Here is a 17,309-nt window from a genome sequence, read left to right as displayed (position 1 = left end):
AGTTTCTTTATAATATTAAGAGGAATCAAAAATCAATAAAAATATAAACAAAAATTGAGATTAAGACCAATAAAATTTAAATAGAAATAATTAAAAATATAATAAATCAAATAACAATTTGAAACTATAAAAAGTTTGATAGTTCTCAAATTAATTCTATAAAATGCTTATCATTTATAAGTAAGATGATGAAGAAAAATTAAAATTAAATTTAATTCAAATATTAAATAATTTTAAATAGAAAAATACACCATTAACTTTGATATTCAAAGTTTTATCATTTAATGGTCATAGATTATAAAACAATGGCTATAAGGTATAAATTAATGGTCACTAAATGTAATTGATTTTCTTAGTAAATCATAAACTAACATAAAGAATCTAGTAATTAGCAAGCAAAGCTCTTTTTAAAAATTGAAATGTGATAATTTTTAGAGAAAACTTGGAATATATATATATATATGTATATATATATATATATATATATATATATATATATATATATATATATATATATATGGAAAAGATAAAATTTTGATAGCCAATAATTTAATTTTTCACTCTGTTTATGTTTTGTTAAGCAGAAGTAAAATTTTAAAAGAAAAATTAATGTTAGGTTTCACTTTAAAAAGCAGAGGAAAATATTTAAAATTATAAAATATTCTTATATTTTATAAGTTATTTTTAAATATTTAAAGGTTAAATTTCAATTTTATTAGTTAAAAAAATAATTTTCCTTTTACTATTTATTTCTAATATTTAAATATAAAATAATTGATGAACAAAACCAAATCCAACATCAACTAAAACTATGGCTAATCGGTATAATTTTTGTTTACTCCCCATCATGGCCTTAAACTATCGGCTTAGGCCTAAAAATGACTTAAATCAAATCAGTAGCAAGTTGATAAGGTTTTGATAAATAATAATAATAATATATTATTAGTATCTCGCATTAAAGGCCTGGTGGAGATTTTAGTCTGTTGGTCAGTCTATTGTGCTAATGGAGGAAAATCTGCTTCATAAGAGGTAGGTGAGAACATCATACAGGGTTGTACCAGAGTAAGTGCAGGAGGAGGGGAAGAAACCGGTTTAAGAGGGGGTAATTTCTTTTCTTTCTTTCCTTGAAAGGAAAATGAATGTTAGATTTCACTCTAGAAAGGAGAAAAATGTTTAAAATTATAAAAATATTTTTATATTTTCTTAATTATTTTTAAATATTTGAAGGTTAAATTTTAATTTAATTAGTAGTGAATTTTAGGCATTGAATGAGTCGTATGTGTCTAATATGAGAGTTGCAGATATAAGAATGTTAAAGTGGATGAGTGGCCACACTATACTAGATAAAGTTGAAAGAAAGGAGATTAAAGTGATTTGGTCATGTGAAACGTAAATATACAGAGGCTCCAGTTAGACAAGTAGAGCACATTAGGTTAGATGATAGAAATAAAAAAAAAAGGTTAGACCTAAATTAACTTGAAGGTGAGTAGTACAATATGACATAAAAGTATTATAAATTTTTGAAGATTTAATCCAAAATTATTTAAAGTGGAAAAAGCGAATCTATATAGTCAACTCAAAAATTTTAGGATAAAAACTTAGCTGAATTAAATTGAGTTGAGTTAAAAAGTTAAATTTTTTGTCAATATTTTCTCCTAATATTCAAACGTAAAAAAATCAATGGTTCAAATCATAAGTTCCAACTGGATCAAATTATTTTTTTTAAAGATGACAGTTCTAGAAGTTATTGTATATGCTAAATTGTTTTTAAACAAAAAAACAAATATTAAAATTGAAATCGAAATTCAACAGAATCAAAGCCAACATCAACTGAAACTATGGCTAATCGGTCTAATTTTGGTTTACACCCTATCATGGCCCTAAACTATTGATTCGAGTTTGAAACTGGCTTGAATTATATTATTTCACATAAAAATAAAAATATAGATAATCATAAATAGTTTGATTAATATTATTCTATTTTTAATGTATAAAAATATTAAATTTATTAATTTTTTATCTATTTAATGTGAGATTTATCACAATTTAAATTCAATTAAATCACTAGATTATTAGATCAATTGTTGTATATAAAATATACCCTAATTTGACAATTTACAATTGTACAATTTAATGCAGAGAGGATTTTTTAAAGCAAATATGGAGGGAATTATTAAATAAATAATGGTTTATTTTTTTTAAAAATGGCAGTATGTATTTATTCATAATGTTAACTAAAATCAATGATTAAAATTTTTAACAGTGTCATAAAGTATCAATATAATAGTAATAAAAAGAAGAAGAATGGGCTTTCTGGAGAAGAGGCTGTAACTTGGACACCATTTTGTGTTGGCCCAAACTTGTGTTGGGAAAGCAGAGGCCCAACTAATCCCAAGGAAATCATTTAATTGACTTTTCTATTTGTTGGAAAGATAAATTATTATTATTTTTATTTTACCTAAAAAAGTATTTTTTTTTATTTTTATATTATATTATAATTAATATTTAAATTTATAAATTTTAAAAATACATAAAAATATATTTAAACATATACTTTTTTTTTATCCATATATTTTTTATTTTGAAAAATTCATCCATATACTTTTATAATTTAATTAAAACTTAAAAATATTTTCATTTATTTTCTAATATATATGTTAATTATAAAATAATACAAATAAAAAATTACACTTTTGTATAATATACACATCTGTTTCTGTTGAACTAAATTTATTAACTTTGATCACTAATATTTATTGGCCATTATAAAATTTAATTATTTATTATAAAATAATGAAGTCCTTAACTTTTTTTTAAAACATAATATATTTCAATTTTTTTTATTTTTAAAATTTAATTATTGTATTGTTATATTATAATAAATTTAATGGATGATCTTCCAACAGCATCTAAAGGTTTATTTGGAGCTTTTTCAACAAGATAATGTTAAAAAATAATTTAAATCTTATATTTAATTATTTGAAAACTTGTACAATTAAAGAATGTTAAACTTAATTTAAAATTCTTTTTTAATATTATTCAGTTAATAAATTTAAGCTCAATATCATTTTGAATAACAATATCAAAAGAACTTGATATTTTCTAAAAATAAATTAAAATTTTAATTGTAAACGTATGTTCAATCCTTCAAAGCTAAATATTCTAAGTGGACATGATTCATCTTTCCTTATTCTTAAAAGAATTTACCTTTTTTTTTTTTTTTTGAAAACGTGAGAAGTTGTATTCATCTCAATTCATATTAAAAAATTAATTGATTTTTTTTTTATAAAAAAAAGAATTAAGTTAAGTTGAGGTTGAAAGGAAATTTTTTTTTTTTTGAAACAGTTGAAAGGGTCATTTGAAATTTAGCTGCTAGAAAAGTTTATTTAATATCATTTCAATTTTATGCTAGAAGTTAAATTAATTAATTGTAATACATCACCATTAAATATTAAAAAAAAATTATTGCAATTTTTATAATTATTTTTTAATCATGCAATATTACACATCACATTAGTTTAATTACAGTATAGAAAATTATTTAATGCGCAGTAGTAAAATTGGACACGCGGTGAACTCGCCATGACTAAGCGCAGAGAGGTGTAGAGTGTTAGATTTGTTGCCTCCAAATATTTTCATTGCCGGGAGAAAAAAACCCAAAAGCCCGCTTTCAATTTTGGCATGAAATATTTTTTGAACCCGCCTTTCCTATTTCCTTATTGGAGGAGCCCGCTCTAAAAGAAAAAAAAAAGTCGTCAATCCCTAAATCACACTCACCATCACCAAGGTCAAAAATCACTCTCTCTTTCTCTACGATCTGTACCTCTACGTCTATTGCACCTAAACCCCCAACCTTAGGGTTTTAATATCTCATATTCTTTTGTTCCTTTTTCTGTTCGATTTGTGTTCTCTCGCATGGCCAGTGAAACCCTAGAGGAGAAGAAATCAGACGAGGATGCTCCTGTCGAGGACAAAGAGGAGCCCAAACCTCAAGAAGAAAAGGATCAACCGGTGGATGCTGAGAAGAAAGAGGAAGAAGGGAATTCGAAGGAGGTTTCTCAGGGAAATGAAGAGCCTGGAGAGCAACTAGTTGAAGAGAAAGAAAAAGAGGAAGAGAAGGAGAAGGAAAAGGATGCAGGGGACCACAAAGAAGAAGGAGAAAGCAGGAAAGGTAAGCGAGGTGGACGAAGGGGCTCTGGGAAGAAAGAGCAGAACGAGTCCAGGAAGAATAAACGGACTAAAGAAACAACAGAGAAGCGAGAGGCTGTGACTCCAAGTAGTGATAGGCCTACCAGGGAGAGGAAGACTGTGGAAAGGTACTCTGCACCAGAGCCTGGGAGATCAGCGAGCAAGCCCTTGTCAATTGAGAAGGTAAATCATTCTTTTTTTTTTTTTTTCTTTTTTTTGTAAATGAGTGTTTGGTAGGGTTGAATGTGAACTAGAGTGTTTTTTTTTTTTTTTTATCTTTTGATTGCAGGGACGTGGTACACAGCTCAAGGATATTCCAAATGGTACTCATCAGTTGCACTCTAGGATTATTTTCATTTTTACAGTGATATTGGTTGTAGTGTTACATTTATTCACCGATTGGTTTCATTTCACACGAATTTGAGTTTATTGAGAACATACTAGAGCTTGACTTGCATCTGTTAAAATTGATTTGATTAACATTTTGCCGTTTCATTAACTTGTAATATGATAATTGAAGATTATATAAGTTACTTCAAAGATCATAGTCTACTAAAGCCATTCCTTATTAAAAATCTACGGAGTGTATTAATCATGTCATGATAATGAGTTCCCCAACCATGAAATGTACAAATTACAATTTTGATGTTTGTACCAGTGTTATACTTGATATCTTTAGTATGATAAAGATTTGGAAATTAATTTTGATATTATCAAATGTGTAAAAAAGCAAAATCATTTTGTTACTCAATATTGTGGATTCACAGTATGCATTAGGAAGGTATTACATGAATAACTTACAGTAACATGAAAGTTACTCTAGACCTTTCTTTGATTATTCCAGGGCTCAACTAATGATGAAGTATAACATTAATATGTTGATGCTCTTTCTATTACAGAAAACAGAAGTACCATTTTTTTTAATGACTTTAAACAGTTGATCATTGGCAAACCAGCAACATGTAAATCAGAACAACATTCTCATCTTGCATTGACACTAATTGAAATTGGTAAATTCCCTTACTATGTATAATTGTCCTGGTAAATGCATTTTGGAATTAGAGGTTGCCTTTAAATTAGGGGTCATGTTTAAATTCTGCTGGAAACATTCACTTTTGTAGCTTTAAAATTTTCCCAAGAAATGTCAACCTAAGAAGTTATTCGAACTCTGTTCAGTCCCTACTCTCTTGCACTAGAGAATTTTGATTGACATAATGCATTGTACTTTATTTTCATTGGCGTCAATGGATGCAGAAGGTATTATCTCTAAAGGATAGTTGAGTTTCATATGATACTTGATGTGGAGCAGATTTTCTTGCTCTATAAAAGAGCAGATAATTTCTTATTGTTTACCAAAAGAACAATTTGTTTTGATCATGTTATTTACTTTTACCCATCTTTGCTGTTACAGCAGCACAGGCCTGTTTTTTGTCTGATATTGTGAAATGTTTCAGTGGCTTTCAAGTTGTCCAAGAGAAAACCTGATGACAATCTGCAGATGCTTCACACAATACTTTTTGGAAAGAAAGCAAAGGTGCTCAATTAATTTGGTTTTGGTGGGGTCTGATTCCTTGCAAAATGGGTCTTTATCTCTGCATTTCTGCCTTGTTGATTGTGGATTCACAGCACAAAAGTGCATGAATGCAAATTCTTTGTGTGAAATAAAAACATCATTCATCTTTTGCTGTAATTGATTTTGTTTCTTTTTTTTTTATTGATTGTTCTTTTTCGCTTCATAAAATTACTACTTTGGTGTTTTCAGGCACACAATTTGAAGAAAAACATAGGCCAGTTTTCGGGATATGTTTGGGCTGAGAATGAGGTGTTCTATCTCATGGCTGAAAGCTTACCATTTTGCATGCTTTGACCTGTTTGCACATACATTCTTGTATCATTGCATTTTTTTTGTCTTGCACAAACACATTCTTTGTTGATAGTGGATTTAACATTAATTCTTTCACATCTGTGGAGCAGGAAAAACAAAAAGCAAAAGTAAGGGAGAAGCTTGACAAGTGTGTTAAAGAAAAGTTGGTGGATTTTTGTGATGTGCTCAATGTTCCAATAAATAAGGCTGTTGTGAAAAAGGTTGGTAGTTAGTACTTCACAAAGTTCCATGTTCTTGTGGTTTAAATTTGTGAAGAATAACATTTCTCGTATGGGTTATGTTTTCAGGAAGAACTCACTGTAAAATTATTGGAGTTCTTGGAATCACCACATGCTACTACTGATGTTTTGCTTGCTGATAAGGAACAGGTTCTATATTTTTAAACTGGTTTGGCTTATTCCATAATGTTAAGCAGTTTTTCATTGTTAAATTGAGAGTTTGTGTAATTTGGTGCTCATTGTGATTTCAGAAGGGCAAGAAACGTAAGGTCTTAACAGGAAAAAATGCAAGCCCTGGAGAAGCATCAGCTACACCAGCCAAAGTTTGTATTTTTGCAGTTTATTTGTGAATGAAAAGCATTATAATGAAATAAGTTAGCTAAAATCATTTTATGCATATATTTTCAAGATGCACATTGATATCTGATGATGTACAATCAATTGGTATTTTTTGAAAAGTGTTAGTTTTGGGGAAATTCCCTCCGCTTTAGAATTTTCTGTATTTAAATGTGATGTCTCCTTGATGTTCCATAATAAATTAAAATGCATGGAATGGATGGTCTTGTTGTATGGGTAATTGTAGATTTATCTGGTTGGTTCCTCTCTAGACTTGTTGCATTGCTTTTTTCTGTAGTTGGTCACTAAGCATTAGGCATATGTTCAATTTGCAGAACAAATATGTTAAGCTTCTTTGCTTCTACTTTATGATGATGTTACTGGCTTCCTGTTATGTTGTTGAGTATAAAGTTTTAAAACCACTCTTGGAATAATAAAGGATCCATTTCAATGACTTATTGTAACTGCCTATAGACAATCTCTTGTTTTCATTTAATAATCCTTTGTGTATTTTTTTGGTTACTTTTGAACATCATATCAGCCTTGTATTATAGTTATGTGCTTATTTTAAGTACATAATTAATTTTATTGTAAATCTTTTGATGAAAACACTTCAATTTTGTTGAATTTTGAAGGCACAAATAAAATTACTTCATTTCGGTTCTATTGTCATTACATGGTGAATTCAGATGGTTCCAGTTGTGTGGCCATCAGTCTGCTGCTATTTAAAGTGAATAAAATGAGAGTAACCAGTTTTCTATAATTGTTATCATGGTATCAAGTGAAGTATATTGCTGATGGCTGAAAAAATACCTTCATTTAAACACTTTTCTGCCCTCTGTCCCTCTCTCGACATGACATACATTCACTTCTCTTCCTTCTGCATTCTTAATCTGTATTTGCTTAGCTAGATTTATTTGCTTTTGAATTTCTTTTCTTATGCATTCTAAATGATATAGATACACATGCAAACAAAAAAGTGAATCTATTGCTTTGCTGATACATGCCATACATAATGTCTATACCCTCAGCTACAAATTTTTGTCTATGAGCTCCATGCTTGAAATTGCCTTAATTTGGACTTTTAAATGTACATTGATGCATTTTTTTACTGTTGACCAGCATGATTCAACTGGTCTCATGTTCTTGCTACATATTGAATTGTTAACTCAGTGATAAGACTTCCAAATCTCAATAAGTTGAAAAAATATGCTTTAGTGTGTTATTATACACACCTTCCTCACCAAAGGGCAAATAATATTTAATGCTGCTTCATCTATCTTTTATTTATTTTTCTCCTCCTTTCTGGTAAATATTTTGTACTGGGTTTTATGATGGGATTAATTGGTCTTTATTTGCTCCATAGAAACAAAGGCGAACATCCCAAGCTGGAGAAAAACGGAAGCGGTCATCAAAAGGTGATGAAGATGAGGATGAAGATGATAAGGTCGAATCACCAGATGCTAAGGATGTTAAAAATGACTCTCAAGATGATGATGGTGAAGAGCATGAGACAGTGCCAAAAGAAGAGAGCTATCATGAAGACAGCAAATCAGAGGAAGAGGAGGATGAACCCAAGGTGCAGACACCAACTCTGAAGGCATCCAAAAAAAATGTGAAGGAAAGTTCAGGGGCTAAAAGCAAGGACAAAGTCACACCTGGCAAGAAAAGTGCGCAGGCAAAACCTGTGAAAAGTCCTGCAAAATCTGCCAAAAAATCTTCTGGTCTGTCATCAAAGCAAGTTGCTACAGACACTGATGGAACTTCTGGTTCGCATTCTAAATCAAAGGGATCTACATCTAAGAAACAGAAACTTGAAAAAGAAAGTCTTACAGACCAAAGTGCACCTAGTAAGGACAAGGGCTCAAGCAAGAAAAAATCAGGCAAGTTGCCATCAAAGGCTTCTGCAAAGGATCAAGGTGCATTATTTTCTGTTTATTCTTGATTTTGATATTTTTAGTTTCTTATTGTTATGGCTTGTCTCTTTCTGGTAAAGATGTGTTAGTATTGTTCTGCGTTTTGGTTTTCTGTTTTGTTTATAGCTCTTTCTGATAAAGATGTGTTAGTATTGTTCTGCGTTTTGGTTATCTTTTTCGTTTATAGAACTTCATCAATATCCTTGTGCATTATAATGGTTCCATAAGTTATTTGTGGAAATATCTATAATTGAACTTGAAAAGATAAAGCACTTATAGTTAAGAGTTAGAAGAAAGGACGTGACTGTTGCCACAACAAATTTTAGAAGCTTGTTGCAAGTCAACTTAGTGAATGGAAAAATAAGGTGAACTGTAAAGACTCTTATATGGGGTAAGGTCTGTTTGGCATTGTTGGAGTTATTGAGAAAAAACGCATTAAATTTATTAGTGGTTATTAAAAATTGGTTTTAAGTCGGATTTGACTTGTTTTAGTCATAAGAAGTTAAAACCTTCAAAACAATTAAACATCTTTTTCAAATTGCTTTTTTGAACAACATTTATTTATTTATTTATTTAAAAAAAAAAAAGTTTTGAACCACAATCCCAAATAGGATCATGGTAAAGGATTGAGTTATCTTGGTAAGTTACAAGAAGCAAGCAGGAAAAAAAGCAATTAAAACAAAGAAGGGGTTGAAAAAGCAGCCAACCTGTGGAAGAGGTTATATTTGTACAATGAGATTTTTCTATGCTAGTTCATTATGATGGACTTCTAAGGGGAAAATAGTGCTTCAGCATTATGAAGTTTCCAGTGCAAAGATATCTTGGAATGTGTACAATAATTGTCATGGATTTAAATTTACCTATTCTTGTTAGATACTATTTGAAATAAGCCTCTAATGATGGCAGATTGGTGGTTCATTTACTAGTTACTTTGCCATTGCCTTTCTGATTTTAATTAATTGTCAAGGGGCTTTCTTTCTTGCTTTCTCTCTCTCATGTAATTATGTAAGTTGCTTAACTACTGATTTTTATGTCCAACAATTAGGTAAAGCCAAATCTGGCAGGAAGGCTAATGTGGAACCCAGTAGAGAGAATATGTATGCAGTTGTAGTGGATATTCTGAAGGAAGTAGATTTCAATACTGTTAAGTCTTGCCTTTTGCTTGGCCTTAAATAGTTGAATGGTTATAGTTTTTAAGTCACTTCATCTCTAAAGTTTCTGTTTATATCAATGTGCAGGCGACTTTATCTGATATCCTCAGACAACTTGGTATTGCTCATCTTTCACTATTATGTAAATTATTGTCATACTTCTAGAGCAACACTACTACTTATTCTACTTATAATTGTGTTCATATTAGGTACCCACTTTGGTGTAGACCTTATGCATAGAAAAGCAGAAGTAAAGGATATTATTACGGAGGTGATAAACAATATGTCTGATGAGGAAGAAGGGGAGGAAGCTGAGGACAATGCTGAGGCTGGTGGTGATGCAGACAAGGATGGAGATGGGGATGATGATGCATAGTTTGATTCAATTTGGTGATTAACTTGAGCATTCTGTAACAGGAAGTATGGTCATGCATTCTCCAGAGATCATCTCCCTTTTTTTGGGGGGGTGTTTCAACAGCAGTCACTGATGATAAGCCCAATGCCGCAATATGGATCACATGACTGTTTCCTGATTAAAATACATCGCAGGGTTTGTACCATATGCATTAGGAACTCTTTTCTTTGTACAAGTAGTGTTGAGCTGACCTTAATTTTTAGTAGTTTCTGTCCCAGCCGCCGTCCTCTCCAAAATCCCTTCATCTTCTCATTAAATTTGTCTTAGATATATTTGTTGACTGTTCCTTTACAAATGTGCAGTGAATGAGTATCGTTATTTAATTGAATGGAAACCTTATAATGTTGATTGGCTCAAAGGGTGCCTTTAGAGAATCACTGTTTGTGTTCTCCAAGTTAATTATAGAAGTTGAATAGTTAAGCATCATGTATGGTTGGATTTTTAGCTGTTGTGGGCGTGGGAGATTGGTAATGCTCTTAAAACACCATATGATCATGAAGAAATTTATATTAGTAGAGAAATATGCGAATGGTGCTACCAATTGTTGCATATGATGCCATTAGTGTTCTTGTATCTAGTGCTTTGGATGCAACTATTATTGCTTTTAGTGGGATAAATTTTAGCAATTGTCTATGAAGTTATATAGTTGTAGCATTTTAGTCTTTTAATTTTAAAATGTAATATAAAATTTTTTAAACTTTTAAATTTTGCACAGTAAAATCTCATTGACTTTCAATTATTGATTTTTCACTTAGAAATTGATGTGAATAGTTCTTGCATGGCGTTTAGTTAATATTTCTTTCTTTTTTTTATGTAAAGTATAAAATTATTTTGTTTATGCATGAAAAATTATTTTGTCTATAAAGAGAAAAATGATTCAATTTACACATAGTTTGAGAGAGAAATACTGATTAAATTTTATGCTGGAACTGTTCAGATCAGCGTCTAATTGAAAAATTAGTAATTGGAGGTTAGAGGAGTGTTACTGTGTAAAATTTAAAAATTGATGAGATTTTATGTTACATTTTTAAGTTATGGGATTGTAATATTACAACTAGTAAATTCAGAGACAGTTATTAAAATTTATTCATTTTTAGAGTTGAACATTGGTGAGTTAGAGCGCACGCCCAGGTGGTATTTGGCTTTGACTCAAGGATTTTTGTTATTAAATTGTGAATTGTTTGGACTCTCACTATGTTGAACGAAATGAATTTATCCTGTGGGTTTTCTTTTGTGTAGCCAAAACTTGGTAATTGCTGAAATTCTTTTGCCCGTGAAGCAATATGGTTGAAGCCGAGGTGCATGTCTCATTTACATAACCAAATTTCATCAAATTAATCTAAGATTCGTTAGTCATATTTGCATGGTTATTACTCTAATTTCTATTTGCTATTCGCCTGACACTGTTCTCCGTTTCTAGCAGGTGTTGGCGCCCCTATCACGCATGGCCAAGTTTGATTAGTAAATTTAGATCCACGGATGAGATTCATTTTCAATATTACACTTTAATGTTCGTATGGTTTCCATAATTAGCCCTTGTTTCCACCGTGGCGGATCCTACTATTTCACATGATGCAAGTTTTGTAGGCGTGCCCTTTAAGACCTTGGGGACACCCAGATTCTGCATAGATTTTGGTCTGTGTTACTTGAAAATGTTGAATTGTACCCCAATTCAACAAAAATGAAAATTTAAGATTGAAAAGTTTCAACTAATAGGCTCTCCCAATGATTTTTATTTACCCTTATTTTGGCTTTATGAAAAGAGAAAAGTGTTCAAAAGAGACTATAAAAAAATATTGCTAGCATTTCTCTCATACTATAATGGGAGTGTTGATGCTTTTAACTCGGGATTTTGAAGGAAGGGTTTTCTTTTATTTGATTGCCGGATTATGGTCATGCATATGCAGGATTACAGCCGTCTGATGAATCATCCTCGTGGAATGTCCAAGGACGATGTTAATGAAGCAGCATACAGTTGAGTGTCCACTAACTTTTCATAGCTTGGGGTAAGGGTGTGCATTATTTGTTATATCCAAGCAACTAAATTGAATAGTTGAAATTCAGTTATTTCGGTAAGAGTAAATTTGATTTGATTTGATTTTTGATTAATAATAACAAAAAATTTTTATTTTCAATTGTCGGTTCGGTTATCTTTGATTTGGTAACCAAACTAACCGAAATAACCGAATTTTAATTAATTAATATATTAATTATAATTTTATTAATATTACGTTTTTTATAATTATTATTTTTATCATTTAATAATAATATTTAATTTATAATTATTATCTTATTAATATTAAATCATATTTATTATTTTTTATAAATAAAAAAGAATATAAATATCTTTTTATTAATATTTTATTAAATAATTAATAATATGAAATATATATTTTATTTTTTTCGATTAATTCGGTTATAACCGGTAACCTGCATAATATTTTCAATTTCGATTAATTTTGGTTTTCTCTTGATTTCAGTTTGGCTCGGTTAATAATTTTAGAATCGATTAATAATTCAATTAGTTGAAAATTTGATTCGGTTCAGTTCGATTCGATTAACCAAATACTCACCCCTGTGGGGTTTTTGCCTTGTCTTATAATAGACAAAATCAAATGCAGCAGCACATAATTTCTTATGTAAAACACAATAGACCTGGATTCACATTTGGGTTAAAAAAACACTAATTAAGTAGATCAAGTAATCTAATTTTGGACGCCAACCCTACCAACCAACTCCAGGGTCGTTCTTCTTTCTCACGCCAGGCTTGCTTGCTGGTAATATTTTGGTTCCTTGGCAAGTAGCCTACCATAAACCCATATGACCTTGCCACAATTTGCAGAAACGACAATGTCTAAAACAAGTCTCGAAAAAGATACCAGTTTCTCTCTAAACTTGGTGAGGTTCCTCCATCAATACGACTTTTCTTATAATTATTTCAAAATGGGTATTCATCACTGTCCACGTCATCATATCTTAGCATTTTGTTAACCAAAACAAATAGTTTTCAAATTTCAGGCCCATCTTTTCCTATATAAATTCAACACCATTCTCAAGAGAATATAGAAACGTAATTTCATTGCTGCCCATTTGTTTCCAATTTAGCACTCTTCTGTTGCAGGTATGTTTCTGGTACCATCTGATTCCATGTCAATTTATAATCTATAGTCTGTTATATTCAAGAAGGGTAGCATGTGTCCTTCATTCATTAATCTTCAATTCTTCATTCACTGGTGTGTCAGGTTTTAAGAAGTGTCATCGATGGCAGATGGTAGCGAGAATACCTTTCAACTTAGTGTTAAGCAGAATGAACCAACTCTGGTTCCTCCTGCAGAGGAGACAGAGAAGGGTCTGTACTTCCTTTCTAACCTTGACCAGAACATTGCAGTGATTGTTCGTACTATTTACTGCTTTAAGTCTGATGTGAAAGGGAATGAGGATGCAGTGGAAATTATTAAGGATGCTCTGTCAAAAATTCTTGTTCACTGCTATCCTCTTGCTGGGCGGTTGACGATCAGCTCAGAAGGGAAGCTGATAGTGGATTGCACTGGGGAGGGTGCTGTTTTTGTTGAAGCTGAAGCAAACTGTTCCATAACTGAGATAGGAGACACCACAAAGCCTGACCCTGTCACACTTGGGAAGTTGGTTTATGATATTCCGGGTGCACAGAACATACTTCAGATGCCTCCTCTGGTGGCTCAGGTTTGAGGATTCTCTAACTATTTCTGCTGCTCAGTTTCCTTTTCTTTTATTATTTTTTAATCAGCAAGGTTCCTAAGTGTATCAATCTATCTATTAATCAATCAATCACAAAGTTCTTGTTTGTGATTTGGGGGCTTTGTTTATTTCTCATATTTGCCAGTGTCTACTTGAAATATAAATATGGTCAACAGTAGTAAGTTTTGGAAAGTAGTTACAGTTTATACTGTGCTTTTAATCCAAAAGGACCCGTCATCTTTCAGGAGTAAACTTAGATCAGTATATGATAACCTTGAGGTATGTTGTTTCTATGAAATAACTAGAACTTTGAAAAAAATTAGAAATTCTGAAGAGTTCCCATTTAAAACTGCCAGGTGACGAGATTCAAATGTGGAGGATTTGTCCTTGGACTATGCATGAACCACTGTATGTTCGATGGAATTGGTGCAATGGAATTTGTGAATTCATGGGGTGAAACTGCAAGGGGCTTGCCTCTGAAGGTCCCTCCATTTCTAGATAGAAGCATACTCAAAGCCCGAAACCCACCTAAGATAGAGTTTCCACACCATGAATTTGCTGAGATTGAAGATGTATCAAATACCAGCAAGCTCTATGAAGAAGAAATGCTTTTTAGATCATTCTGTTTTGATCCTGAGAAGCTTGAACAACTAAAAAGAAAAGCCATGGAAGATGGAGTTCTAGCCAAGTGCACTACATTTGAAGCTCTTTCAGCCTTTGTGTGGAGAGCTAGATGTCAGGCATTAAGGATGCTTCCTGATCAACAAACAAAATTGCTGTTTGCTGTAGATGGACGGTCTAGATTTGTGCCACCAATACCTGAGGGGTACTTTGGCAATGGAATTGTGTTAACAAATTCTTTGTGTAAAGCAGGCGATTTACAGGATAATCATCTGTCTTTTGCAGTAGGATTAGTTCAGGAGGCTGTTAAATTGGTTAATGACAGTTATATGAGATCGGCTATAGACTACTTTGAAGTTACAAGAGCTAGACCTTCTCTGGCTGCAACTCTTTTAATCACGACTTGGTCTAGGCTATCCTTCCACAAAACAGACTTCGGCTACGGGGAGCCTATTTTATCAGGGCCTGTTGCTTTGCCTGAGAAGGAAGTAATTCTTTTCCTTTCTCATGGGGAAGAGAGGAAAAGCATAAACGTTCTTTTGGGTTTGCCAGCTTCTGCCATGAAAATCTTCGAAGAACTAATGCAGATCTGAACAATCAAAAGATCCATTTGATGCTCATACCAATGGAAAGGTCTTCCTGATTTATTATTTATTTTTCTATGGAAGTATATTATGTGTTTTCAGTTGCCAAAAGATGCACTTCTTCATGCTAATGATATCTGCTGGAGGAAGAAATGCCAATGGTAAAGTTGGGCTCTGAAAAAAATAACAGATGAAGTGCAAATTCAAGTCTCCTGCTTCTTTTCTAGCATTTCTTACCTGCATATGTACCTGTTTATCTATGTCTGTAGTCTTAAGTTGACGCTTCGATGATAAAGCAAGCTGCTGTTTTATTAATTGAATGGAGTATTTGCATTGTGTTTTTTTTTTTTTTAAATCAATTATGCTGAAATAATAATGAACTGAATAATATAGTGAATTTGGTTGATCAGTCACCACCAGCAATAAAATGGCATCATCTAAAAGTGAACTTCAAGGCTCCGCACATAATATATAACTAAAGAAGTACTTTCACTAAGTGTTTGTTTGACATTGAGTTAAAGTAATTATTTTAGACGCTGTTGAAAAAAACAGTTTGAAAAAAACTTTTTTGTTATTTTAGTGTTCTTATTATTAAAATTTATCAAATTTAATTTTAAATTATTTTTAATACTCTCTAACTAGTATATTTAAAAAAAGTGATTTTCTCAATAGCAGTTTTAACAGCAATGCTAAAAACAGGTCCTAACATTGTAGAGAATGTCTTCCAAATCAACATCGGAGAATATAAATTTAATGGTTTAAAATTCAAAGTACATTTTCATTAAAAACCAGGAATACTCCAAGACAGAATGTTTCAAGTTCTTTAAATAAATATATTTACAGAAGCATATTTTCTGATCTTTTACGTGCTCCAGTAAGGATTTGGGTGGTCTCAATTCTTGAAGAGTGCATCAGTTCAATATTGCCTATGTTAGGTAAACAAACTTGGCGACTGCTCACTAATCCGCAGTCCTTAGTTGCCCAAATTTATAAGGTGAGATATTATCCTCGCTCACATCTCTTTGAGGTTGCATTAGGATCCAACCCTAATAATGTATGGAGGAGTATTGTTAAGGCTTTACCATTTATTCGGAACAGTTGTCCTTTGTGTATTGGGCAAGGGGATTCTATTTTAGTTTGGGATGAACCATGACTAGTTGATTTGGACAATCCTTATGTCACAACTCCAAAGCCGAATGTGTTGGGAATCTGAAGGTCTTTGACCTTATGATTCATGATAATAGATCGTGGGATTTGAGTTTCATTCATTCATTTTTTAATGAATGGGATTGCAGCCTAATCCTCCAAACTTTTATATCTACTAGTGTTGGTATTAATGGTTGGTATTGGAGTGGTGAAAGGAAGGGTATTTTTACTATCAAAAGTGCTTACAAGCTTTTTATTAATGTAATAGGCCTACTAGGGACATCAACTAAGTTAGTTTTGGAAGAAATTGTGATTTTTGAAGATTCCTCACAAAGTGAAAAATTTTCTTTGGCGCTTGTGCAATGACTGTGTTCCTACGAGAGAATTGCTTTGCATATGTCATATTGCTAATGAGAGACATTGTTCTTTATTTCTTATGTGTTGCTGAGCAATTTTGACAAGTTCTCTTTCTTGTGACTCTTTAGGTCCCGATTGGTGGTGCGACTTCAGTCCAACTTATGGTATCTTGGTTGCGTTATGTCACTGAGCATCTTTCGTTAAATGAGTTCTATATGGTTTGCATGGCTTTATGGTCCATTTAGCAGCACAAGAACGACATTGTGTGCAATGATCATCAGGTGCCTGTCCAATCCTGTATATGTATTGCTCGCACTTTTTGGCACAATTGGCAAGAGGCTCAGGTCAGAGGTCCAACTAGAACTACTCTTGCTCCTTCACATCAAATGTCTCAAAGTGGTCTAGACCACCGCCAGGATACTTGAAGTGCAACTGTGATGCTATTGTGCTTCGAAGAGAAGATTATTTGGGAGCTGGATGAGTTATTAGAGATATTTCTTGTTCTTTGTTGAATGCGCGTCGAGTGGCTGTGTTTGGGCCTCCAAAAACTGGTGTCGCTGAAGCTTTGGCTCTTCCAAGTGCTCTTTCCTAGGTCAGCATGCTTCTTTGCAAAATGTTGTATTCAAATTTGACTCCCAAGTTAGAGAGTTCATGCTGTAGATTGTTCCCATTTGGACTTTTCATATTTTGGTAGTATCATTCAAGATAGTAAGCTAATGCTTCGAGAGCTTAATAATTGTTCTTTGCAATTCGTGTGTCGGTCAATAAATTCTAT

The 17,309-nt window shown here is 32.1% G+C and overlaps 2 protein-coding genes across 3 annotated transcripts; both read left to right on the top strand.

The window, feature by feature from the left end:
- Positions 1-3,659: 3,659 nt before the first annotated feature.
- On the top strand, positions 3,660-10,467 carry LOC110645497 (DEK domain-containing chromatin-associated protein 1). 2 transcript variants are annotated; one of them, XM_021798698.2, is made up of 11 exons: positions 3,660-4,371; positions 4,478-4,511; positions 5,643-5,722; positions 5,951-6,010; positions 6,163-6,273; positions 6,361-6,441; positions 6,543-6,614; positions 7,994-8,510; positions 9,589-9,686; positions 9,782-9,812; positions 9,904-10,467. In XM_021798698.2, exons 1-11 carry the CDS (start codon positions 3,916-3,918, stop codon positions 10,068-10,070), a joined length of 1,707 nt encoding a protein of 568 aa, XP_021654390.2. In that variant the 5' UTR covers positions 3,660-3,915; the 3' UTR covers positions 10,071-10,467. The 2 variants fall into 2 exon arrangements, with proteins under 2 accessions (XP_021654390.2, XP_057995111.1); XM_058139128.1 differs by having other exon boundaries at positions 3,663-4,371; positions 7,994-8,546.
- A 2,579-nt stretch (positions 10,468-13,046) lies between these two features.
- Positions 13,047-15,346, top strand: LOC110645506 (omega-hydroxypalmitate O-feruloyl transferase). The gene is made up of 3 exons (XM_021798706.2): positions 13,047-13,230; positions 13,352-13,811; positions 14,183-15,346. Exons 2-3 carry the CDS (start codon positions 13,371-13,373, stop codon positions 15,038-15,040), a joined length of 1,299 nt encoding a protein of 432 aa, XP_021654398.2. The 5' UTR covers positions 13,047-13,230; positions 13,352-13,370; the 3' UTR covers positions 15,041-15,346.
- The last annotated feature ends 1,963 nt before the right edge of the window (positions 15,347-17,309 follow it).

Source organism: Hevea brasiliensis, chromosome 17 (assembly GCF_030052815.1).
Source record: "Hevea brasiliensis isolate MT/VB/25A 57/8 chromosome 17, ASM3005281v1, whole genome shotgun sequence".
NCBI lineage: Eukaryota > Viridiplantae > Streptophyta > Magnoliopsida > Malpighiales > Euphorbiaceae > Hevea > Hevea brasiliensis.
This window is presented reverse-complemented; position numbering and strand designations above follow the sequence as displayed.